General features: G+C 41.1%; 2 protein-coding genes across 10 annotated transcripts in view; one reads left to right on the forward strand and one right to left on the reverse strand.

Moving 5' to 3' along the window:
* LHFPL2 (LHFPL tetraspan subfamily member 2) overlaps window positions 1-7,737 on the forward strand; it is a 184,040-nt gene extending 176,303 nt beyond the window's left edge. For 8 of the 9 annotated variants that reach the window (XM_032625466.1, XM_032625467.1, XM_032625468.1 and 5 more), the window contains one exon: window positions 3,534-7,737. In XM_032625466.1, coding sequence (XP_032481357.1) covers window positions 3,534-3,790 — 257 coding nt within the window. In that variant the 3' untranslated portion in view covers window positions 3,791-7,737. Of the gene's footprint in view, window positions 1-266 lie in introns of all 9 variants that reach the window. The other variant, XM_032625474.1, reaches the window with a different exon arrangement.
* An 8,113-nt stretch (window positions 7,738-15,850) lies between these two features.
* Window positions 15,851-25,742, reverse strand: part of SCAMP1 (secretory carrier membrane protein 1) — a 105,516-nt gene continuing 95,624 nt past the window's right edge. The window contains exon 9 of the mRNA XM_032625464.1: window positions 15,851-18,670. Within this exon, the coding sequence (XP_032481355.1) occupies window positions 18,506-18,670 (165 nt within the window). The 3' untranslated portion in view covers window positions 15,851-18,505. The remainder of the gene's footprint in view (window positions 18,671-25,742) is intronic.

Here is a 25,742-nt window from a genome sequence, read left to right on the forward strand (position 1 = left end):
TCTTGTGTTTTCATGGCATTAACCAAGCTAGGGGCAGCTCTGGTGAGTGCTGGGAGGAGAGGCCCACCAGCCAGGCTGCCCAGGTTGGGAGCCTGTCGTTTGGGCGCACATCACATGCACCGGGGCTCACAGCCGTAACAGAGCCACTTTCTGTCACCCTCCCGGGGGACTGCCCTGTGGGCTTATAAATAGTCAAGCTGAGGGTTTTGACAGACTCTTAAGCATGGCCCCCTTTTATGATGTCTCCCTGCTGTCCTTATTCACAGATCGATTGGCCAGTAGCAGCCACAAGATTTTAAGAAGGCCTGAAGCACCTCAGGAACCTTATCTGAGCTACCAGCAAAGAGGACAGCTAAGGGGAAGTACAGGGGTGAATGTTCCCCAGTGTTCTGAAAAAAGGGGTCTGATGATATCAAAATAATAGTTATCTGAAAACTGCTGGCTTCCCAGAAGGATCTGAGACAGCCACATTATTTTGTGCATCCTACAAGCCAGAGCCCAGCACAGGGTGGCAGAGCTGCTACGTGACAGCAGACTCTGTGCTTTCTGTCTTCTGTCCCTAGCCCCTATCCAGTGCAGGAAAGGGCGCAGCAGACTCTGTGCTTTCTGTCTTCTGTCCCTAGCCCCTATCCAGTGCAGGAAAGGGCGTGGAGAAAAGGGAACCCTGCTGTGATGATGGTGGGAATGTAAATTGCTAACAGCCACTCTAGAGAAGGGTGGTTAAGCAAAGTATTTTGCCATAAAGAGAAACCCTTACAATTCAAGGGTTATAATGCATATTAAAATGCATTAATTTTACTAGTTGGACTTGTTTAAGCCACATAATGCAAACGATGTGTGCAATTAATATTCAAATATAAACAGTCTGGCCTTTTAAAAGGGAGAGCCGTTAATACTCCCTTGCCCACAGGCTGCGTGCTCGAAGTGCCTCTGAATCCTTACACAGGTCCCAGCGATGGTGCCTCTGGTTTCCAGCGGAGTAACTTAGGACCGGAGGGAGGAAGCTCCCGAGGTTCCACGTGCCTTGGATGAGGTTTCCTAGGGAACAAGGTGGGAATTAATCGGGATTTATCACAGGCTTAGAAATACGAAAGAATTAGCTCAGTCATCGTAGATCTCCCCAGCTGAGCTCCATTTGTTCAGATGGAGAAGAGTTTATTCTTTCAAGGGTACTAATGTAGCCTCCTCTCCCCCAGTTATGACACCTTTCAAAATATCCACCCCCCCACCCCCACCCCCAATAGGCCGGCCTGTCTATTCATAACTGGTAAACTTTACACTGCTTCTGCTTCTGCTTCTGCATGGAAGGGGCCTGCCAAGGGCTTTAACCTGTTACCTAGCGCTAGTCTGTGTTCCAGGCTGTTGTTAGGGACACAGCAAGTACTCTTTACAGACTGTGTAACGCTCACACCCACCTTATGAGTTAAGGATTAGCTCATTTTACAGGTGAGTAATCAATCATACTTCGGTTCAAAGACTCCTCTAAGGTCACCCAGCTCATAGATGGCAGAGCGTGGATTCAGACCTCTCTCTTACTCCAAACCTAGAGACCTTAACTACTAAGTGACCGACCACCTGGTGAGTTGTTGCTGTGGTCCACCATCTCGCTGGTTTGTGTCCTAGCCTCACACAGGGACTACAGGGGCCTTTCTGCTATGTGACTTCTAGCCAGACATCCAGACCAGGATTGCTGGTCCGGGACTGTGCCTATGCCAGAGCACCAGCACATTCTCCACAGGCGCCCTGATCCTCGGGAGGATTTGCTCCATGCGCCCGGTCATTTCTAACAGCATCTCTCCAGGTGTCTGGGCCGCTGCTCCCTTCACTTACGCCTCCCAACACTGGATCGCATTTCCCTAGCTACGGATCACCGCCACCTGGCTCCCAGCACCCCGACCTACGGAGAAATAAGGGCTGCACAGTTAGAAAAACTTCTTTTGCGACTCGCTCTTCTTCAGACCATGAGCGTGTAAATGGATTCCCTCTGTTCCACCCCTGCTAGAAAGCCCCGCGAGGCCTTCAGAGGAGAACAAGGGGATTAATTTGGGAAGTAGGGACAATCAGACCCCAAAACCCACTCTAGTGCCATGATCGGGGAGAAGATGCTCTCCATGACAGCTGTGATCTGTGGTCTGAAACACAACCTTCCTCAAACCGAATACTAGCACAAATGCAGTCGTGTTCTTTTTGTCAGGAAGTTGCTGTAAATGCCTAGGAAGCTTTGGTGTGGTAACCCCAGAGGATTTCAGTAAAGGTAGGAAAAGAGAATTTAGAGTCAGCTTAAATTAAGAGGACAGAACTGCTAGTCCAATGTATCTAAAAAACAGGTCTTTTTGACTGTGCATTAGCAATCTTGATTATGTAGGTGACATTCTTCAAAGAAAACTGTTTCTTCCTGCTACGTCGAATAAAGCCATCTTCTTCCCGCAGCACCCTTTCTACCAAGAAAGTTTTGTTGGTAAGACCTGAGGCCGCTCAGTTCCCTTCGTGGTCCCGGGATCCGGACGCCCTTGTAGGCACCTTCTCCTGTGCGTCGGGGAGGCGCTCCCTCCCAGGCTGCCGCAGGCACAGAGCGGGCACCTGAGAACGACTGTCTGTGCCTCACTTGCCTTGCCTTATCCCGCCCTGGAGTAGCTCCTAACCCCCAGCGCTGGCAGGAAAAAGGCCTCTCCATTTCACAGTGAGCAGCCGGAGGGAGAGGAAAATGGGCCTTTAGTATGGCAGTGCTGTGGTGGCGCCAGCACAGTGGAAACAGAGCTTCTCAGTGTCTCCTCAGAGCTGAGCTTACTTGAAAGCACTCGGACCAAAGGTTCTTACGGAGTTTGCAAGTGGCCTCTCAATGTATATGTAAACATAGAAGGTCTCTGTCCTAGGTATGCGGTTGGTTGCTGGTGGATGCCAGCAAACAGACTCCTCGTGGGCTTATCTTTAAAGCATTGACACCCAGCTTAAGATGTGGTCTGTCGCATTTAACCATGGTTCTCCGTGAATTCCCTCATACTGGGGTGGGCAAACTTCTCCTGCCAGAGGCCAGAGAGTAAATATTTCAGACTTTGCAGGCCATAGGGTCTGTAGCAACGCTCCCTGTGCTGTCCCCGCACAGAAGCAGCCATGGGCAGTCCATAAGCGAATAGGCGTAGCTGTGCTCCATTTACAAAAACAAGACCCCACTTGACCTTAGTTTGCCAACCTCTGCCTCAGACCAAAAGGGAACTAACTGCTCCCTGCAGTAAGAAAGAGCCCTGTGGGAAGAAGTAGTAACAAGGTTACCTGCTTTTCTAGAAGAGAAATTATTAGTGGGTTCACATTCCAATATGTACAAAAGCAGCTAAAACTCTTTTCATTAAAGCGATTGATTGTCTTGATCAGGCCAGATTAGCTGCCTAGAAACAGCCCCTAACACTTGCTATTGCAGAACCGATGCCATTGCCCAGAGCAGGCAAATCAAGTAGCCATTACACAGACTGGTGCAGTTACTCACTTGCCATTGGAGAGCCGTGGGGCTTTCACCTGTTTCTTCTTCTGCCCTGCAGGCCTCTTCCTTATCCTGGGTTTGATACTCTACCCTGCTGGCTGGGGCTGCCAGAAGGCCATAGGCTACTGCGGACACTACGCGTCGGCCTACAAACCCGGAGACTGCTCGCTGGGCTGGGCCTTCTATACCGCCATCGGGGGCACGGTCCTCACTTTCATCTGCGCCGTCTTCTCCGCACAAGCAGAAATTGCCACCTCCAGTGACAAAGTCCAAGAAGAGATCGAAGAGGGGAAAAACCTCATCTGCCTCCTTTAGTTTGGAAGAGACATCAATGCCGTTTTCTTGCTCGCGTAACCTTGTGAAACACTTCACTTCTGATTCTGTCGTCTGAATCAAGTGAAGAACTAGCCTTTACCTACCAAAGCCACGTTCCACAGCCCTGAGCCTCGCCAGGACCAACGACAGGCAACACCCAGCTGCACAGAGTGACTGCACAGGAGGGCCACGGTGCAAACTGTAAGAGATGGAACGTGAAAAGAGTACATAAACCCTGACACGCAGTTAAGTTCTGTCAAACTCCATCTCCCCCCAAGCCTCAAGGAAGGATGATGATCTAAACCATTAAAGCAGCAGTTTCTCTGGTAACAGAAGAGACCATTGGCCAGATCTGCAGGCTGTTGAGAGACGCTTCTGCACAGGTTGCATGCCTGTGAGCATCTCTGCCTCGGAGTGAGGTTTGGGGGTTGGTGCTTTTGTTTCCTCCTAGTTCTTTCAAACTGTCTCAGGTGGAGACTGCAATGAAGACTGCACACCCACCGGGGAGAGGATGTGTGCTAAAGGGCCGAGCAAGACACTGTCGGTTGCTTAGCTGACCCGAGGGGTCAGCAGGGACAGTGTGGAATTCTGTGGTGGGACTTATTCTAGGCTGAATTCCAGAGTCAGGTGGATCAATTGATCTGTCACTCCAAGAGTTTAGAAATTTGAGAAAAGGAAGAATAAGGACCTGTCCAGTCATGAGAATAAAAGTACAAAATCCTGCTAGTGGAGACAAATTCATTCCATTCCCCAGCAGCCAGGCTAGCACCAGTACTGGCCCAGTCTCCTCTTCCACTGGAGATCACATGTTGTTCTTCTAGGGCTAGGACTGCGCTTATGACTGCCAAAGGAAACCTCACTCTGTTTCCTGATTCCAGGGACAGAGGTCTCCGAGCCAGCTGTGGCTCATTCATCTGGTGACTGGGAGAGCTTGCCAGAATCTCAGCACTTGCAGGGAGACCTTTTCCCACTGTGTGGTAACCATGCTGTATTCAGCTGTATTCCTAACCCCCCAGCAGCAGCAGGATGGCATTCTGTGCAGAAAAAGGAGCTAGAGATGGGAGTTAAGTTTTTCTAGTTACTGGTGTTGGTCCTGAAAGCAGACTGAAATAACATTAAATTGCTCTAACTGGTGAGTTACATCAAAGGCTTCATTCTCAGGAAAGCACAGAGTAGATAGAAAGTTAATGCAAAATGAGAGCTAGACCAAGCTCATAGCACCTGCCTATACCTGTTTACAGAATGAATGAAACACCACTATTAAAAAGGATTCAGGGGCTTTTAATCTAGTTTCTATAAATCACCAACATAATTGATTCAGGAAAATGATATTAGCCATCACTTCAGACTTACTTTGGAACAAATCAAAGTGACCAGAGAGAACTTAGTCTGGTATTATCCTGAGCTTCAGAATTACAGAATGCGATAGAAACACTTCTTTGCAATTTAAGCAAATGGAGTGGACCTGCCAAATTTCTGGAAGGACTAAAAGGACAGGTCTCTTTAGGCTTATGAATCTGCTTACTTGAGGGATTGCTTTGTTTTGAAAATTTAACAAATAACTATGAACCTTGTTTGGGCAAGGTATTGTGTGCTATACCAGGCATAGAACCCTGATTCAGATTTTACAACACTGCCCTGAGTAAATCATCTGAAAGCTGTGTGAGTCTAAAACCATGCCTTGCTGCACAAGTAATTGCTTTAGTTGTTCCATTCCAGTTTAATTAATTCCATTCTAGCCTTCGGCCTGTACCAGAAACCGTTTTTACCTCACAGATAATGAGCTAAAGGGCAGGAAGGCGGGGGCATGGAACCAGGTCTTCATGAGCTCACCATTCTTAGACCAAAGTTCAGAGTAAAAGCAAGATGTACATCTGTGACTTCAAGGGGTATCCTCAAGGGGTATCCTTATGTATCCTCATAGCAGCCTGTCATAAGGGCTCAGGACACAAACAATAACTGTGTCTGACGCCACACAGAAATAATAGGTTATGGCAGCCACTGGACAGGACCCCTGTCCCTTACTGTGCATCTGTATGCTCTAACCAAGTTCTGATGCCATCACAGTCATGGCTTTTTAACCCTTGGCAATAATTTTCATTTAAAAAAAAGCAACTCCCTCCATCAGGCAGATAATTTAAAACCCAATTTTTTTTTCTTAAATTTATCATCACAAGATTCACCCTACTTCTTCTTCTATACAAGACAGAGAACCCATGTTACAACACTAATTTTACACTCTCACTCTCCTCGCAGAGAAGTCATAAGCTTAGGATTCTCTAAGCACGTCCATCATCTTTACTGCCTGACTGCGCCTTCACTGAGGGGCGGTGGAGGGTGGGATATTCCTAGGTCACTCTGATAACAGAAGTCATGAGCGAAAACGTGACCTCTCTTGGCCAGAAGAAAGTCACCTGACAGTGTTTTCTTCATCAGTCTGAATGCTACAGAAGACCAAAAAAAACCCAGCACATGTACACACACAAAACCGCAAACCACTAAAAGCTGCTTAAACACTGATTTGTTAAGCAGAGCAGAGATGAAATTTCTCTAGCAGAGAAAGAGTAGAAAGGTAATGTGGGCCTTTTAAACCTTTAGTCCATTTAGCCAGGCTTCAGTTGGGATAGATGGAACATCAAAATCAGGCTAGTCTAGACAAAAACTGCATGGCTGTTTAAAAACCACTGCATAGGAGGAATGTGTTAGAAGGAAATAGATTGAAAACAATTAGACAATCGTTGACCCGCAGCTATTTTTCTAATAAATTTCTATCAAGCACCTCAGTCTAAAAATCTAATATACCTGGACCGTTACTACTACCAGCAAGTCTTATTTATTTTTTGCCTGCGTTTGTGCTTAAAGTTTTGTGATGGGGCTGCGCTTCTCAATGAACTCCAAGAAGGCAGAAATGTTTGCTTTGGAGTCTGTGGATTTTTTAAACCTGTGTGCTGATTCAACAATGTTACATTAATTGTGTAAGGGTTTTTGTATAGTTATCAAACATCTGTGGTGTAATGATCTTTGTTAAACATGTATTCTGTAAAGTGCCATAGTCTTTTTTATGTGTAGCATATTTAAAAAATATGTATATTATACATACACAAGTCTGTGTGAAAGATGTGCAATAACAAAGGTGTATGTATGTTTTGTTTTTTGGAAACTGGACAGGAGTCAGAACAGAGATTGTTTCTGTTTTGGCAAAGGAGAGTTAAACATTTTGCCTTCATGGCCTAGTCATTAACCCATAACAATTTTAATGCTACACCAACCTATGTGAAGAAAAGACTGGTATGAAATCATTTTTTCCTGGGTCTAAATGAAAATAATCACTAGATTTATGTGAAAGTTAAGCCAGCAAGACAGGCCCAGTTAATGCTAGTCTTTCATGTGAAATGTGAAGCTGCCACGTTGCCTTTTCTGTTTGTGTGATAACTAGTAGCTGGTACATAATCACTAAGGAGCTATTTCTTAACATGCTTTGATAGACCACGTTAATGCTAGACCACTATTTAAGGGCTAATCTCACACCGTCTTAGCCGTAAGGGTCTGCTTAGAACAGACCTCTCTGTGCAATAACATGTGGCCACTGGAAATCCCCGGCCTGCGTTTGTATTTGGGCAGCAATGACTCCCAAGGGCCAAAAGAAATAAAAGCACGACTGGGATTTCTTCTGAGACTGTGGTGAAACTCCTTCCAAGACTAGGGGGTCATGAGGTGCTTTGGCAGGACTCAGCACCACTTGATATTCAACAGCCACTTGAGCCAAATATAAAGTTGTATTGCCGCTGATGGACTCCACGCGAGCCTTTGAATTTCTGCTTATCCTGTTATATTGTAAACTAATACATTATTTGTCTAGCATTGATTAGGTTCCTGTGCGTATGTATTTTCACAACATGCTCCCCTCCCCTCCCCAGATATGAATTAAACCAGATCTTGCAAACTCATTCCGATTCAAGTCTCAGTATATCGGTTTCAATGTGATGTGTATCATTTCATCAAGAAGATATCTACCAATCAAATTTGAAAGACTAACTTATATGTAACAGTGACCACAGATATTCAGGTATTTTAACTGTGCCATTCACTAGTAACATATATACACCTACCTTAGGTTAGCTTTAACTTCAAGATGAGCATGTGTTTCTTCCTTGGAGAAGCACTGATGTAATTATAAATAGGGAGGAATGAAACCCTCTCAATGCTATACAGATATTTTAAAGTAAAGAAATATGGAAATGCTTCAAAGGATTTAAAACGCTTTATAAACAATGTAAAGAAATGTGTATAACGAGGGAAAAGTCAACAGAAGGACACAGTCACCCCTTCCAACAAAAATAACAAAGTTAAAAGCCAGTCGTGGAGCAGTTCACATCCACATTTCCCGAACGTAATCCTGCCCATAAAAAACCTCATCTAGAAGCAGAGTTCTAATTTAGAAACTCAAAGAAGACACTAACAACCCTTTTCATAAACTCTTACTCACTCTGTATCACGTGAAGCACTTAGTGATAGAATATACAAAAATAGCTATTTTCCTGATCTAGGGCCTGTGACAGCTGAAACTACTTGTATGCTTTGGCTTCTAAACATACCTGACACATGCCTGATTTCTAATAGGAATCAAAATTAAAACTGACAAAATTACCCAAATCAATAAAGGCAAAATTCTTCCATTTATGATCTAAATAATCCAAGCAAAATTGGACATTTTCAGTTGCTTTTTCAGCTCTTATTACATCTTCCTCAAAAGTTAATCCACAGGAGAAAGGACCCTGGCTTTAAATTGTGGCACAGGCTGGGTAACCTTCACCTGTGCTTCCTATTTCATCATTAGCAATTTTGCTACCGGATCAACTTTCCATGACTGGTCTTCCTGGAACACGCTGCATTCAACTTACTCCTAGCTCACCTTAAAGCCTTTGCCTAACATAGTAAGAGTCTTGACTATTCTGGGCATTTCCTTTAAATGGGTTATTTCGGTAGCTTCCAATAATTCAGTGCCTTTTTAGACTCTCAAACACTAAAGGATAAGAGCATCAAAGCAAACTTTCAGCCTACTCTCCAAAGCAGCAAGAACCAATAACTGTCTTGATTTCAGGGCCCTATCTGGTTGCTTAGTCACTTGGCTGGGGCCATCCACCGCTGCCCCTGCTATCTTCTTCCTTACAGCTTCCTCCTCACCCTGGAGAGCTCTGCAAGATAACTCTTTAAGACATGAACAGCTCATTTTGCTTAGATACACAGGATGTAAATAAAAGCATAAATGAATAAGAGGAAGTAGTAAAACCACACGGAAAAGAAAAATCAATCAAATAACTTGTAGCTCTTAGTAGCTCTTATTGCTTTTTATAGCCAAATATCCTGAAAAACCTAATACCTATGCAAGCAGTCCACCAAGTGCCTGTGTTTGGGAGAAACCACTAAAATTTATTCTCAAGAGAAGGAAGCCTGAATTAAGGCAGGAGATAGTGAAGACAATGAGATGAAGTGAGTTAGGGAAAAAGAAGGGACAGCTTGGGGACTGACTGGAAGCAGTGGGGGGAAGAGGGGAAAGAGTCTAGGACGACTCCCAGGCATGTGGTTTGGGCACTAGGCAGAAAGTGGTGCCATCACCTACATCAGGAATCTATCGGGGACAGAGACAGTGAAGGTTTTAAGCTTCAGCTTAGGCTGCCAATGGCAAAGTCCTGCCTGTGTGCAGCTAGGAATATACCATGGAGAGAAGACCAGCTTGGAGATAGAGATCTGGGAGTCTTCAATACATATGGACAGACAATAAGAATTTTTAACCATTATGCACTTTTCATATGCAGGTACTGGGCTAAGCACTTCTTTTAATTCATTTATTCATCAAAACCCTATGAGTAGAAACGATTATTATCCTCATTTTACAGATACATTAACTATCACCCAAGCAACTTAACTGAGGTTAAGCAATCTGCCCCACATTAAAAAGCTAGTAAGCCAAAGCTCAAATACAGGTTTGACACCAAAGTCTACATTCTCAAACAGCTGTAGTTTCTTTCTACCAAGAATGTACCGGGTGAGAAGGCAATATTAACACAAACCCCCAGGGGACACCAACATCTCTGCATAGTAAACTCTTAGAATAACCTCCAAGTTCAACTCCAAAAAGACCGCACCGTTAAGATGACAACTGATAAAAACACTGCTCCCTTTCAGAGAAAAACCTGGTAATTTTCCATACTTTTCAAGATGACAACATACATACCAATTTGCTCAATCCTGAAAACAGAAACTAAAAATTCATCAAGTATATGACAGTGGTAAAAAAAAAATGACAGTTTTGTTTTCTTATTATAAATAATCTCTTAGCAACGGGGTCCTACTGTACAGCACAGGGAACTATATTTAATATCCTGGGATAAACCATAATGGAAAAGAAGATAAAAAAGAATGGAGGGCTTCCCTGGTGGTGCAGTGGTTGAGAGTCCGCCTGCCGATGCAGGGGACATGGGTTCGTGCACCGGCCCGGGAAGATCCCACATGCTGCGGAGCGGCTGGGCCCGTGAGCCATGGCCGCTGAGCCTGTGCGTCCGGAGCCTGTGCTCCGCAACGGGAGAGGCCACGACAGTGAGAGGCCCGCGTACCGCAAAAAAAAAAATAATGTATATGTGTGTATAACTGAGTCACTGCTGCACAGCAGAAATTAACACATTGTAAATCAACTATACTTAAATAAAAAAATAAATTATAAAATAAATTAATAAATAATCTCTCATCCAGGATAAGCAGCTATTATGATTACATAAGAGGCCTATTTTCTTCATAGCCAATCTAATAATTAAATAAGGATTTGTTTTCAACTAAAGTTTCTCCAAACACACACACAAATGCCAAAGACTATTTATAAGTTAGCACTGCTGTGAAGAGCAGGTAGCAGGTACTTACCCACATGTGTGGAGCTAGGCCTTGGTCTGGAGATTTCAAAAATAAACGTAATTTTTTTCTTGATTACTGTATATTTTTCTAGGGTCCACTGTCCCTAAAGGATGGATATGAATTACTGAAAATGTGGAAGGATGAAAAAGAAATAGAGAATTGGAGAGAGGTGGCACCATGTGGCAGAAGCAACCCCATGCTTGGCAAGAGTCACGGGACACTGGTCTAGCTGCCTCTCCCTAGCCCATCACCACCACTCACTAAGTGACTGGGATAATTTCCTATTCCTCTATAAAAATGGGGCCAATAATAGAAATACCACCATAGGTTTGGTGTGAGGATTAAGTAAGTGATGTATGTGAAGCATTTAGTATAGTCTCTGATATACAGTAAGTCCCCAATAAGTTATTATTAGAAGAAAATTAAAAGAATCTTCTGTCCAGACTGGTATCACTTGGAGTTGATCTTAAAAATTAAGAGTTGTTCTAAAAATTGTGAAAAATAACATAACCTGTTGTTAAAACCAATCTAGTTTTGGGACTTCTCTGGCAGTCCAGTGGTTAAGAAACCGCCTTCAAATGCAGGGGATGTGGGTTCGATCCCTGGCCAGGGAACTAAGATCCCACATGCCATGGGGCAACTAAGCTCGTACACTGCAACTACTGAGCCTGCACGCCACAACTAGAGAGCTCACATGCCACAACTAGAGAAGCCCATGCGCCACAACAATGACCCAGCACAGCCAAAACAAAAAACAAAAAAAACAGTCTAGTTTTACCTAGAGAGGCTCAATGGATTGGCTACCTGAGGGCACCAATTTTTTCCATCCTGTACTAATCATCTTTAGCTTAGTGCTTTCAGGAAGTGGAAGATTTCTCTGTGGATACAAGATATATGGTCACTCCTATTTAGCCAAACTAAAAAATAAAAATGTAGTGTCAGGTGATTCCATCATCTCTGGGAAACCAGAATGCTCAGAAAACCTCCTGATTATTTGTCAAACTTGTTGATGGCAAAGCCTTTTTAGAAAAGGAACATCCGATCCTGGTAGAGTGTAAATAAAGAGGTCCTGCTCCTGCAAATAGAGGCACAAATTGGTACAATTTTCTGGAGAGCCATCTGGCAATGCACATCAAAGATCTTAAAATAGGGCTTCCCTGGTGGCGCAGTGGTTGGGAGTCCGCCTGCCGATGCAGGGGACGCGGGTTCGTGCCCCGGTCCGGGAGGATCCCACATGCCGTGGAGCGGCTGGGTCCGTGAGCCGTGGCCGCTGGGCCTGCGCGTCCGGAGCCTGTGCCCCGCGACGGGAGAGGCCACAGCAGTGAGAGGCCCGCGTACCGCATTAAAAAAAAAAAAAAAAAAAAAAAAGATCTTAAAATATATACTTACGCTTTGACCCAACAACTTGTCCAAGGAAAGAACACAAGCTTGTTCTTTGGCCCCAAATTTAGCCAAAGAATTTGGCTAAATTAGCCAAATTTAGCTAAACTTGGCCCCAAATTTAGCAACAATATATCCCTTGATTATATTAATTATTAATTAATTATATTAATTTAATTATATTTATAATAAAAAAACTGAAATTCAGAACCTAAAGGAATAACAGGACTTTGAAAAATAATATATGATACATGTATATAAAGGTAGCTATACAGCTACTAATGTTACAGAAATAATTCATCAATGTGAAAAATTCCACATATTTATATCATCATTGAAAAAAAGATTACAAACCATTGTGTTAGTTAAAATTCTCTAGTAAAAAGTAATAGGAAACCAACTCAAGATAGCTCAAAGAGAAAAGAGTAAGAATTTTACCTGGAGAATGTAATATCCAAACAATGAAATATGGGTGAACAGTCAGGCCTCATACAGGAAACAGAAAGCTGTTAAGATCTTTTCTATGTCCTTCATCCTACTTGTTTTTGCATGTCTGCTTCATTCTTCACTTTCATTACAGATCAGCTTTCTAGTAACTCTTCTGAAGTCTTGGCAGAATATGGCTATCCACATGTCCCAATTCTGCAACAGTGTAATTCCAGACAAATCTACATTCAGAGTAAAAATTTAATGAGCCACCCATGACTCCATTATAGCTAGGTGACATCCAGTACCAATGTGGTCTTCAGGGGCCCAAAGAAATGGGGCTTGTGAGAGCTAGATAAGCCATCCCCAGAGGATCTATTACAAGGATGTAGAAGGAAATCTTATTTCTTAATATTAGAAAAAAATTGTCTTCCTAGGAAATTAATAGAAATATATGAACCAAATTTTAACAGTTATTTATGGGTGTAAAATTATAAGCAACTTTATCTCCTTTTGCTGTAAATATTTTTTATAATTTATATGAAATGTAATTTTATAAACTAAATAAGTTAATTTTAAAAGCTAAACTATCAGGTCATTATGATATAATGCTAAGTGAGGGAAAAACAGGATAAAAGTTCACATTGTTTATATCCCTTAACTGTGTAAAATGTATGTATAGAAAAAAATGGAAAAAATACAATAAACATTAGCAGTGGTATCTCTAGATGATAAAATTACATATTGTCTTTATTTTCTGATTTATCATTTTCCATACTCTTCAATATTTCTACAACAGATATATATTTTTCATACTGGAAAAAAAAATTACTTGAAGGGATATGTATGCCCAGTGGGCTCAGTTTCTGTATAGGAGACTATAATATTGTAGGAACCACTGTCACTGCCAGATAAAAAAGTTATTCGGGGCATCTTTTTTCCTCACCCCCAAGCACCTGAAGAATACTATAAATTGCCAATAGTAACAACTACACACAACCATGATTCATCTTGAGAATCACTGGCCCACAAAATTTTTAAAGAGTTCTGGAGGAACTCTAGGATTACAGCTAAGTGCTAAAAACAAGAGTTAAAAAATAAAATTTGCAGGGCTTCCCTGGTGGCGCAGTGGTTGAGAGTCCGCCTGCCAATGCAGGGGACGCGGGTTTGTGCCCCGGTCCGGGAAGATCCCACATGCCGCGGAGCGGCTGGGCCCGTGAGCCATGGCCGCTGGGCCTGCGCGTCCGGAGCCTGTGCTCCGCGGCGGGAGAGGCCACAGCATTGAGAGGCCCGCGTAACGCAAAAAAAAAAAAAAAATAAAAAAAAAAATAAAATAAAATAAAATTTGCAGGCTATGATTCTACAGATTCAACTGTTTAAATGTAGACAGGATAATATTCAGAGTAATCTTATACAAGTATATGAAACACTACTAGGCACAAGAGGATTAACGTCTTTCTGTCCCCAGTAGAGAAAAGATAAAATGGGTTTTAGTGGCAGAAGGACTTTAACTACACCATCAGCCATGCCAAGCCCAGAAAGTTATAAGATGAAATATAAACCAAGATTTGGATAAACTTAAAATTTAACACTTGCTGCACTGTTACATACTGGCTCCCATGTCCCTTGCCATTTGAAAACATGAAGAGTGCCAATGAAAATTCTCCAAGTTGAAGGCTTTGTCTTACCAAAACCACAAAGTTAAATTGTAAATATGAAACCTACAGGAAGGGTAAGAACACTAGAGGGGAGCCTTTCCCTATTTTCCTGGAATCTTCAAATTAAAGATATCTATATATCTAGGATACATTAGTGGCAATGCCTGGCTGGCTTAGAAATTTTCTACAGATTCCTTCCTATCTTTCTGTAGACTGTGATAAAACCTTAAAATAAGGTTTAAAAACACCCATCCTGGGCTTCCCTGGTGGCGCACTGGTTGAGAGTCGGCCTGCCTATGCAGGGGACGCGGGTTCGTGCCCCGGTCCGGGAGGATCCCACATGCCGCGGAGAGGCTGGGCCCGTGAGCCATGGCCGCTGAGCCTGCGTGTCGGGAGCCTGTGCTCCGCAATGGGAGAGGCCACAACAGTGAGAGTCCCGCGTACCGGAAAAAAAAAAAAAAAAAAAAACACCCATCCTTACAGAAAGCATGCTGTTTTGTATAATGTACCCTAAAATTCTAGTAGAAATACTTCACTTTCCATAATATTTAACCATTGAGATACAATCTTTTAGTTTAATAAACAAGTATTTAAAACAACTCTAGTGTTTTAAAACATATTACTCTACTCTAAATAAATTTATACTATGGTACTTGAAAATCTATCGAAGTGTACATTCTAACCATCCTCAATTATTTTTACATTAACGGCTTTCATTTCCCCTCTAAAGTTCCTAACCACATGGAATCAACAAATTCCACTAAACATTTACCTTAAGGATAAAATGGCAGGTGAAATGGTGTGTGATGGCCACTGTCATTCTAATAAGGGAAAGCTGCACAAAGAAATGTAACAAATTCTGTATATAAACAGTCTAAACGTAGGTTTTTACCAATAAAGATATAAACTTAGATGCTAAGGTCAGTGTTTTCAGAAAAAGATAAAGTAATGACTGTATAAGCATTATAGTACTACAAATGATTTACAGAAACTAAGAAACTTAATTAAACATAAACCCCCTCTAAAATGCAAACCATACATTATCTCAGCATGATTTATAGAAGGACTGTATCCAATGAAAATCCAAACTCACTTTTAGGTAACACCCAGAAAACTGAAAACGCTGTTCCTATTTTAATTTAACATGTATTTCTCAAATAAGATTCACCATGAACATTAGTTTAGACTATATTTTTATATCCTCTTTAGATAGCCAAGTGAAAAATCCAACAATACACAAATTTGTACTTTCATCAGTACATAAAACAACAACAGGTAGTGAGGCTAGAAAACAGAACACAAGTTCAATCAAATCAATACAATACAAGTACAGAGGCATCCATGTTAACCTACAAGGAGAAAATCTGGGCCACAAAACAGGTTTTCTATTTTGAATCTCACTAACTGCTAGACAGTCTGTGTATTTTGACCTTAAAGTGGTCAAAATATTTAATGAGTGAACCTCATGTTCTACTACCTACAAAGGTGAAAGCAACGGAAAAATTGTCATTTTATGTTGCTGAGTTTTTAACTAAGTCTTTTATAATACTTATTTTGTTTAGTAGCACGTGATAGAATTATACACCAATTATTTTTTAAAAATTAAATGTGGTTATTTCTATATACCTTAGGCCCTCAGCATAATTTCTGCCTCTGAAGTGCTAATACAGTATTTAAAACTATACAAACATCCAGTAAACAGCATTTTATTTTATGACATTCTGTGTTAATACAATAAATATACAAAACTTCCAAACCACTGAAAACATGCAACATTAGAGGGACAGATGGAGGGCGTTTATACAGAACCATGACAGTCACCGTAATGGCAGCGTACTATCACTCGTTGACAAAATATACACACATCCCTAGATAAATAGTCCAAGTCCCACATTAAAAACCACTGAGCAGTGATTTTCCAGTGTTCAAACTTTAGTTTGAAATAAAATAGCCAAAACTTAATATTACCAACTGAAAAGTGACATGGGTCCTTACAACGTGAAGACCATTTCATGATTGCGATACAGGGTAATGCTAATATTAAATATAAAACACTAACAAGTGCCAATCTTCTACTGAGTGCAAATGTGACTATTTACTAATAATTATTGTTAAGAGAATAGAGATTATAAGAATTAAAAACCCCTCTACCTTATTAAACTGTTAAGCAGTGCCATCATTTTAATGCACATTTATGTTTTTAAAAAAACATTTTTCTCTTATCAGTTTGTATTAACCCAAATAACTGGAATTTAAAACAACATTTCCCCCATCGAAACAAAAAAAGGTTCAGTTGGTTGTAATTATTCTTTGCTATTTAGCAATAGAGGATTTCTACAGAATAGAGAGAAGCATTCCTAATTCTTGAAGGAAAGTATCTCAGTATTTTTCAAAAGTCTCTACGATAAAGTTTTCATTTTGCAGTTTAAAGAAAAACAAAAGGAACTTGAGAGATGAATTAATGACAGACAGACATACTTTTGCTGTATTTTGTGGTTAATGTTTTGAATGTTTATAAAATCCACACTCAACAAAGCATACTGATGAGACAGATTTTCAGTAAGATTATAGACTCTAAAGATCTTGAACTGGCTTATTTGGTTGAGAAAGTAAGTAGAGATTATCACTGATCAGAAATATTCATAAAAACAGCTTTAAATTCATACTCTGAATCCTACTTTCATCAGAATAAAAGAAATATCTTCCAAGTATATTACTTCAACAAAGTCCCAAATAAATCAAATGTAAACACCATCTGGATGGATCCGTGTTATATCTAGTATCACACAAAGCTTCTTTCATAAATAGTGAGAACTCACCATCCTACCCCCAGCATGAAACTCATTTTAACTCCAGATTTGGGGGGAAGAATAAAAGTGATTTAACCATTTACACCCAGCCAATTTTTTAGTCTCAAATAATATAATCTAATAGAGTACCCTTACTTTTCAAAATCAAGTTGAATACTTATTATTCTGCAATCTTTTAGGTTAGCTAATGACTTCCAAAACAACGGTATCGTGACTTTTCAAATGTCTTTAAGTCATTTAATCAGCTATGAAAAATGACTCAAAGTTTCAACCCAAGTATAAGAATGCTGCATAGTAATAATTTAACATGATTATACCCATAATTAATGCATTCAACTGTATCTGTATTTTCTTGCTTGATGCAAGTGAAATGTTTTATTGTTTCTGTTGCTACAAATTTTAATGTATTCAGTCTGTCTCAAAAATTCAAAGACTGAGGTGCGTTAGGGATTCAAGTATATGTGAAGTGCCAGGGTCTTTTTATTTTTAATGCCAACTAGACATGAGAGGCTAAAAGAAAACTTTCTTAAATACTGTTATGTTCCTTTTGGACATGGAGTTAGCCTAGATTTTAATACCTCTGTTAAAAATTACACACACATACCCCAGAAAAGAGCTGCCAAACACAATCTCAGTTCAATTAAAAAGAGTAGCCACAAGAATATACCAAAGTTTCCATACAGTAATATTTTACTATGATATGAATACTGAAAATTAAAAACAAAAAGGTATTATCATCACTACATTCTATTCCATCACTTATCTACCTTTTCTTTTGGATAATGCACTGCATATTATATTATATCCTCGTATTGCACCCCAGTGAATTTTTATTTAGAAGAAAGTATTACAGAAAATCATTTCTATGATTCTATAAACAACTCCCCAAACCTGCAACCATAAGCAGTGCATAACCCAAAATACTAATTCTTTTAAGAAACATGGTGACCATGCAAGATCAGAGCTTGGTTATCAAAATATCAACTACTCTAAGAAAATAAAAAGATAAAATTTACATTATCTACCATGAAGTGTACACAGGCTCTTCACTGGTGACTGAAACTGCTAAAAAGCAAGCCAATTTAAAAATCCCTAAGTCTCTGATGTCCTATTTCTTTCAATATAAATAAGGAAAAGGAATGAAGCATTGCTTTACTGCTCCAATGTGTAATCCTTACATCTGACTCCTGAAAGAATGACTGCAGCAAGTACTAAGTGCGTTTTTAATCATAAGTGCCACGTTAATTTCAGCGTGTCACCACTGAAATAATTCGCTGAACATTCATCCCCCAAAAAATATGGAGAATATTTATTTCACATGTAATTTTTTTTTTTTGCAAGGGGCACTGAAATATTAAGAAACTATCAGGTAAATAATAAGACAAGGAAGTTTTTCTGGTTTTAGCCCATGCACAAGTGATTAGGAAATATACGTGCTGTGTGTACTGTGTTTTGAACAAAAAAAAATATTTATAGAATACAGTAACTGGAGAAAAAAGTACAGTCAGAAGGTAACAATGTATTGTTTGAAGACTCTAAAGCTGGTTGCCCTTGAAAGCGTTCTGAGCCGCACTGGTTGCTGCGGTCGAAGCTGCATTTGCGGCTGCAGTCTGGACAGTTTTGTTGGACATCACACCTGTTGCAAACTCTTGTTGGGCCTTCTCAAAACTAGCACCTGTTGTGCGATACAGTCCATGTACCTACGGAGGCACAGAAAAGTGGGAGAAGATGAGTGGTAGTCTATGCGTTCATTATCAATAGCTCTTCAATTAATCCCAACATGACTCAGAGATAAAAAGACTAGATTCTAGGCAGGATTCCTAAGATCAAGAACACCAGCCACCACAGTGGCACACAACCTTGTATGTAAATATTTTCTTAAAATAGATTTTTCCCTTTTATCGCCAATGCAGAAGAGATAATTATGCCTATGCCAAACCAAAAATAATATAAAAAAATGACTTCTTAACCAAATGCAAAAAGCTATGTTTTCCACTGTACCTAATTAAGACATTACAGCCTTACAAAAGAATGGTTTAAACACAACAGGAGACATTCTGACTTAAATACATTAATTTACTACCCTAGACAATTCCAAAAAAATAATACCTTACCTATTTCTATGTTGGCTACATATACACCCCTGCCCCTATTGTATCAAAAGGTATCGTTTTATCATTTAATGTAGCGAGCAACATGTGTGTCCTTAAAGATAATTCACTCTGAATACTAGTTAATTTTTTGTGTATGGTCAAGTCCTAAAGGATTTAAGAAGAAACACTTCTGAGCACTATCTGTCCATACTGATTCATCACTCAAATCGTAGATTTTTACGAGCAGGGTTCAAAAATACTCTTTCTGTTAGCATCTCTCTCGAAGATGCATAAACTATGAAGCACATCAATCCATAACATCAGCCACTCCATCTAATACAAATTTGAGAAAGGAAATAACAAGGCACACTAGGACAAACACTGATATTTATTTATTACATACCTACAAACTTGGGGGTATGAAAGATGAGGAGGAAAGATGAGACAGAAAAGTGAACTTGTAATTATACTGCATTGTGATTAGGTCTAAATTAGAAGCCTGACTAGAATGTCATCAAAGCAGGTTTGGAGAATGGGGGCAGTACACCCAAGTCAGCCCTTTTCCCAAACCTAAATACATAGGAACTGGTTAATTGTGGAGTTAACTGTGGAGTGAGGAAAAGTAGGAGTCAAGTACTTTCAAGTCAAGTTTAGATACTGGGAAGTTGTTTCACAAAGAGAATACAGAGGATACGTTGGTTTGGGGGGAGAGTAGACGCTAAGTTCTAAACATTCATCCATTGCACAAATGTTTATTGAATACCTACTCTAAGCCTGCCCCAGCAGACAGGTGAAAATGTGGTTTGGAGGTAGAGAGGAATGGGCGAGAGACGTGGACTTGGAAACCAATGGCACATAATGGTAGCTACAACTCTGACATAATGAAACTGTCCACGGAGAGATAACACATAAAGTAGAAAGAGAAGAAAATCAAGTACCGAAGCCTGTTTAGACACCAATATTTAAGAGGTACCCATAACAACAAGAAATGATTAAGAGAGGAATGAGTAAAACCAGGGACCTTTTCACAGATGCCAAGGGAAGAAAGCAGTTAAGGAATGAAGAGCTGTCGGGGAAAATAAGGGGTCAAAGTCCCAAGTTCTTCTGATACACAGTAGCGAAAGCAAATGCCATATTACTATGGATCAAAGTATTAAAGGATCAGGGAGAGGGACTTCCCTGGTGGTCCAATGGTTAAGACTCCGCGCTCCCAATGCAGGGGTCCGGGGTTCAATCCCTGGTCAGCGAATTAGATCCCGCATGCCGCAACTAAAGGTCCCACATGTTGCAACTAAAAGATCCTGCATGCCGCTACAAAGATCCTGCATGCTGCAACTAAAAGATCCCACATGCCACAACTAAAGATCTTGCGTGCCGCAACTAAGACCCAGTGCAACCAAGTAAATAATTTTTCTTTTTTTAAAAGGGTCAGGGAGAGGGACTTCCCTGGTGGCGCAGTGGTTAAGAATCCGCCTACCAATGCAGGGGACATGGGTTCAAGCCCTGGTCCAGGAAGATTCCACATGCCATGGAGCAGCTAAGCCCATGCGCCACAACTACTGCGCCTGCTGCGCTCTAGAGCCTGCGAACCACAACTACTGAGCCCGTGTGCCACAACTACTAAAGCCCGTGCGCCTAGAGCCTGTGCTCCACAACAAAGAGAAGCCACCGCAATGAGATGCCCACGCACTGCAACGAATAGTCCCCGCTCACTACAACTAGAGAAAGCCCACACGCAGCAATGAAGACCCAACACAGCCAAAAATAAATAAAGTGCAAATTTAAAAAAAAGAGAGAAAAAAAGGGTCAGGGAGAAAAAGAGAGCATTGACAAGTACATATACTGGTGAACTTTAAAATTCTTTTAGTACCACAGCACTACCATAAGTATATTTTTATTCCCTTTCCAAACCAAGTTTTTAAAATAAAAAATTAAAGATACAGATAAATTACTACACCTATGTTTAAGAAATTTATCTCACAATGAGTACATATGATTAGATCCTACAAATTAAGTGTATTATAGAAATCTAATAAACCTTCTTTACTTACCAGACCTAGCCACAGCGCAAAGTAATTACAGGTTAACTTGTCTGTCTCTCCCCCTTCCCCCAACCCCAATTTATGGGCATGTAATTAACAAACATCTGTTCTAATTTATTCCTTCTTTCAAATTTGTATTAAATTGAGTGGCTGATGTTATGTATTCATGAACTTCATGGTTTAATTACTTAAAATGTAATTCATAGCCCCACAGAGCAGAGAGGTAAAATAAAGGTAGGAATAATACATTTCTCAATAGTCTATATCTATATAAACCCAGAGAGCCACCTAGAGGGAAAAGACTGCATATGTATTCAGCGCACAATGCTCAAATACTGCATTAGATCCACGACATCCATGTGAAAGGGGTGATTCTTCATTTCAGTGTCCCAGCAAGATGACGGGCTACTTACAAGGATCAACATCTCAAAAAGCTTACCATTTCCCTGTTATGTTTCAGTGATATCTACTGATATCTATTGATAACACACTCCTTAAGAAATCAGGGAGATAGTTTTAAGGTAAAACAGTGTAATTAAAAAGCAAAAACTAAACAACTTAAATACTTGCTATCTCTTCTACTTATGAGAATTGCACTAACCTACATATTTAGTCCTAGGAGTACCACAGAAAGGACACTAGATTTGGTACCTAGTGATTCCACTACTTTCTGCAGGGCTGGACACCACTCAAAACCTCAAGTTTACTTCTCATACAACAAGAATATTTCTTGTCCTGTTTGTCTCTCAGAGTTTTCCTGAGGATCAAATGAGAATTATGTAAATGTGTTAGACTAATAAAAATTAAAATTAACTTTAAAATATCTGCAAAAGTGTCACAGCCAAGACACAACTCCAGAAAAGAATCCTGCTTCCTTAATGTATCTTCAAAAATATCTTAGTGTACAATGTGGTTGAATGACACACAAAATATTATGGAAATTAAAAACCATGGTACTTTATTTAAACAAAATAATCCAAATGTATTGTTTCCATTAATGCTTCCAGAACACCATAGCAAGAAATCATGATTTTGGATGGCAGAGTAGGAAGACCCTGAGCTCACCTCCTCCCACCCAAACTTACAGCTATTTACAGAGCAACTATTGATGAGAAAGACCTGAAGACTAGCAGAAAAGATCTACTAAAACTAAAGTTCTACAGAAGGAAGCACAATAAGACAGGTAGTAGGGGCAGAGATGCGGGACAGTCAAGGCCTAAACCGCTGGGTGGGCGATCCACAAACAGAAGGATAATTAGAATCACAGAGATTCTCCCTGAGAAGTGAGGTGTTCGAGCCCCACATGGGCTCCTCCACTGGGAAGGTGAGCCCCCAGAACGTCTGGCTTTGAAGACCAACAAGGCTTGCTTCCAGGAGAGCCAGAGGGCTGTAGGAAACAGAGACTTCGCTTTGAAAGGGCATGCAGGAAATGCCGCCTGCCCTGAGACACAGGGCAGAAGCAGTCATTTGAAAGGAGCCTGGGTCAGACCCGCTTGAACAGCCTCCTGCAGACCCAGGAGGCAACTGGAACTCACCCTGGGGACACAGATGCTGGCAGCAGCCAATCTGGGGAGCTCAGGCCACCACAAGGGCACTGGTGATAGAAAGTGCCATTTGGGAATCCTCCTTCTAATCAGGGCCGGGACCTGGTCCCACCCACCAACCTGTCAGCACCAGAACTGGGACACCTCAGGCAAAGCTACTAACAGGTGGACACAGTGTGACCCACCAGCAGACCAGCAGCCTTAGGATCCCCAGAGCCCCCAGCTAACCCAAGACCCAGCCCCACAAACCACTGGCCAACATCAATCCCCAGATCTCCAGGGCCATGCAGCCAGAGACCCCAGAACCTGGGTCCACCCACCAGTGAGCCAGCACTAGCCCTGGGAGCTCCCTATGTCCCATCCCCATCCACAAACAGGCTGACCCTGCTTCTGCAACCAGAGACTGCAGGACCTGCCTATATTCACCGGTGGGCCAGCACCAGCCCCATGACTCAGCCTCATGCACCAGTGGGCAGTCACCAGCCCGGGGACCCCTTGGGCCCCAATCACACCCAAAAGAAAGCCAACACCAGCTTCAAGACACCATGGACATGGCAGACAGTTATGTCAGGAACTGGCCCCACCCACCAGCAGGCCAACATGGGATCTGGGACACCTAGCATACAAATCAGCCAACATGAGACCCAGCTCCACCCAGCCGTGGGCCAAAACTAGCTCTGGGACCCCCTGGGGCTCTGTAACCAGCCACCTCGTGACACGGCCTGGCCCATCAGTGGCTGGCAGCCTCTACACAAGGCAGGGCATAGCAACCAACCAGACCAGGGGCTAGCCATGCCTACCAGATTGCCCACAGTAGTCAGCATACCACAACAAAAGGGCTCATGCAACCTTCCTATGGGGCAATCCCAGAGCATATAGCTCTGGTGACCAGAGGGAAGTGCACTGCTGGGACACACAGGACATTTCCTACATAAGGCCACTTCTCCAAGATCAGGAAATATAACAAGCCTACCAAATACAGAAAAATGAAAACAGTGAATTAACCAAAACGAGGTGACAGAGGAATACGTTCCAAACAAAGGAACAAGATAAAACTCCAAAGGAAGAACTAAGTGAAGTGGAAGTAGGCAATCTACACAATAAAGAATTTAAGGTAATGACCATAAGAATGCTTAAAGAACTCAGGAGAAGAAATGGATGAACATAGTGAGAAGATTAACGAAGAGTTAGAAAATACAAAGAAGAATCAAACAGAGCTGAAGAATACAATAACTGAAATTAAAACCACACTAGAAGGAATCAACAGTAGGCTAGATGATACAGAGGAACAAACCAGAGAACAGGAAGAGAGAGCAGTGGAATCACTCAAACTGAACAGAAAAAAGAATTTTTAAAAATAAGGACAGTTTAAGAGACCTCCAAAACAACATCAAGTGTACTAACATTCACTTTATAGAGGTCCCAGAAGAGAGAAAAAGGGACAGAGAACATATTTGAAGACCTAATAGCTGAAAACTTCCCTAACCTGGGAAAGGAAATAGACATCCAGGTCAAGGAAGTACAGAAAGCTCCAAACAGGATCAACCCAAAGAGGACCACATTAAGACACACTGTAATTAAAATAGCAAAAGTTAAAGATAAAGAGAGAATATTAAAAGCAGCAAGGGAAAAGAAACAAGTTACATACAAGGAAACTCCCATAAGGCTATTACCTGACTTTTCAGGAGAAACTCTGCAGGCCAGAGGGAGTGGCACAATATATTTAAAGTGATGAATGGAAAAAAAAACCTACAACCAAGAAGACTACTCAGTTTGAAGGAAAGATCAAAAGTTTTACAGACATGCAAAAGCTAAGAGTTCAGCACCACAAAACCAGATTTATAAGAAATGTTAAAGAGACTTCTCAAAGCAGAAAAGGCTACTACTAGAAATATGAAAATTACAAAAGGAAAAATCTCATTGGCAAAGGCAAACAAACAGTAAAGGTAGTAAATTAACCACTTATAAAGCTAGTAGAAAGCTTAAAAGACAGAAGTAGAAAAATTTGGACTTCCCTGGTGGTGCAGTAGTTGGGACTCTGTGCTCCCAAGGCAGGGGGCCTGGGTTCGATCCCTAGTTGGGGAACTAGATCCCACATGCATGCCACAACTAAGAAGCCAGTGAGCCACAACTAAGGAGCTGGCAAGCTGCAACTGGGGAGCCTGCCTACTGAACTAAGGAGCCCACATGCCACAACTAAAAGGAGCCAGGCAGCCCGCAAGCCACAACTAGGGAGCCTGCCTGCCGCAACTAAGACCTGGTGCAACCAAATAAATAAATATTTAAAAAATAATAATAATAAAAGGTAGAAAAATTATCTATATCCACAATAAGTAGCTAAGGGATACTCAAAATAAGATGTAAAATATGATGTCAAAAACTGTAAATGTGGCAGGGTGGAGTAAAAATGCAGGGTTGTTAAAATGTGTTCAAACTTAAGAGATCAACAACTTAAAATAATCATACACACACACACACACACACACACACACACACACACACACACAGACTGCTATATATAAACCTTATGGTAGCAACAAACCAGAAGTCTATAATTGATACACACACAAAAGAAAGGAATCCAAACATAACACTAAAGATAGTCATCAAATCACAAGGGAGAGAGAAAAAGAAAGAAAAAAGAACTACAAAAAATAACCCAAAAAACAATTAACAAAATGCCAATAAATACATAACCTAACAGTCATTACTTTAAATGTAAATGGACTAAATGCTCCAATCAAAAGACACAGAGTGGCTAAATGAATACAAAAACAAGATTCATATATATGCGCTCTACAAGAGACTCACTTTAGACCTGAAGTAACACACACGGACTGAAAGTGAGGGGATGGAAAAAGGTATTCCATGCAAACAGAAACAGAAAAGAAAGCTGGAGTAGCAATACCTATACCAGACAGAATAGACGTTAAAACAAACAGTAACAAGAGACAAAGAAGGCCATTAAATAATGATCAAGGGATCAATCCAGAAAAAGGTATAACAGTTGTAAATATATACGCACCCAACATAGGAGCACCTAAATATACAGACTACATACAGTAAGTCCCCTACATATGAACCTTCAAGTTG

The sequence above is a fragment of the Phocoena sinus genome, chromosome 3 (genome assembly GCF_008692025.1).
Source record: "Phocoena sinus isolate mPhoSin1 chromosome 3, mPhoSin1.pri, whole genome shotgun sequence".
In the NCBI taxonomy this organism is placed as follows: domain Eukaryota; kingdom Metazoa; phylum Chordata; class Mammalia; order Artiodactyla; family Phocoenidae; genus Phocoena; species Phocoena sinus.